Source organism: Myotis brandtii, unplaced genomic scaffold, assembly GCF_000412655.1.
Source record: "Myotis brandtii unplaced genomic scaffold, ASM41265v1 scaffold97, whole genome shotgun sequence".
Lineage (NCBI taxonomy): Eukaryota > Metazoa > Chordata > Mammalia > Chiroptera > Vespertilionidae > Myotis > Myotis brandtii.
This window is the reverse complement of record NW_005372020.1, coordinates 1289540-1291009: the sequence shown is the minus strand read 5'-3', so window position 1 is coordinate 1291009 and position 1470 is coordinate 1289540. Positions and strand designations below refer to the sequence as shown.

Sequence of the window (1470 nt, the reverse complement as noted above, 5' to 3'; positions counted from 1 at the left end):
CTTCTGCGTGAGATCCCGCCCAGCTGCATGCGGTGGGGTCGCTCTGAGACTGGGACCCGGGCCGGCGTGGGGTGGGCAGACAGGCCAGGGGGTAGGCAGCGTGGGTCCCGGTCCTCATTACAGAGAAGGGAGCTGAGCCGCAACTGAGCTCACACAGAGGTGGGGCTGGGCTGTACGATGGTCCCCCCACAGGCCAGTGGTCAGGGGCTCCCCATGGGCCTGAGGCTCAGCTCCCTCCTGCCCACCTCCCCTCGGCCCCACTGACCACAGGCGCGGCCGGTACTCGGTTCTCGGCTGCAGCCCAGGGCCCTGGGGTGGGAGGCCCTGCCCCGGCCGCAGGGTGGGGCTTACCTGTCTCTGGGCGGCGGCCCCCAGGTGCACCTGACAGAACTTCACGGCCTGCTCCAGCGCAGCCTCCTCGTCCACCTGAGCAGGGGACACCCCGAGTCAGAGGCCCGGCCCCGGTTCCTGAGAAGAGCCTCCCACCGCTGAGCCCGGCCCAACCCACCTGGGAAACCCGGGCAGGTGCCCCTCAGTCCCCTCGGTCTGTCCCCAGGACCAGAGCTCTGGCCCATCCGGCCACGCCCAGTTCATGCCCATGACATTTTTTAAAAAAAAAAATCTATTTCAGAGGAGGAGGGAGAGAAACATCAACAAAGAGACTCATGGATCGGCTGCCTCCTGCAAGCCCCCCACTGGGGATCAAGCCCGCAACCCTGGCACGTGCATAGGTCAACCGACTGAGCCACGCTGGCCAGGCCAAAGGTTGCTTCTTGTGTGCGTCCTGACCGGGGACTGAACCTGAAACCTGGTATCAGGAGGACTCTCTGACCAGCTAACTATCCGACCAGGCGGAAATCACTTTCAGTGGAGGAGGAGCTATGTGAAAAAGGAAGGTACAGTCGGAAGGACGACGGCTCCTCGCATGCCCAGGAAGGTCTCTGAGGAAGGGCCCTGGGCCCGTCACACGGTGGCCTCGGGGTCTCCCTGCCCTGGATTTGATAGGTTTCTGTAAGTGGCTCGTTTCCTTTGTTAAAGTGGGGCATGTTTTTTGTGCGTTTACCCAGTCTTGTTGGAGTAGTGACAAGTGCAGTTGCACCGTGTGTAAAGCACACCGCTCGGTGCCTTGACACGCTCACTGTTTCTCTGAGCAGGGACCCTAGGGCAGTGGACAGAGGGGTGGTGGGAACCGCACCTGATACACCCCCCAAGCCAGGCCCTCGAACCGGGAGACAGACGGCTCCGCGGGCAGGACCCGCCGCCCGCACCCACCTGCTTAATGAGCATGTAGGTCTCGGCCATGATCCGCTCGATGCGGCCCAGGTCGTAGGCCACGCCCTTCTGGCCCTGCTGCCACACGCGGTAGGCGTCCAGCAGCAGCGTCTTGCCCGACTCCGTGTCCTCCAGGAGCTTCCTCTTGCGGCTGGGCCGTGGCGGCGGCTCCTCGGGGTGGCCACCTGCCCTCGGGGC

At 64.1% G+C, this 1470-nt stretch overlaps 1 protein-coding gene across 1 annotated transcript in view; it reads right to left on the bottom strand.

The window, feature by feature from the left end:
• Positions 1–1470, bottom strand: part of CABIN1 (calcineurin binding protein 1) — an 89686-nt gene that overhangs the window by 16745 nt on the left and 71471 nt on the right. The window contains 2 exon segments of the mRNA XM_014533352.1: positions 352–426; positions 1273–1465. Of these exon segments, the coding sequence (XP_014388838.1) occupies positions 352–426; positions 1273–1465 (268 nt within the window).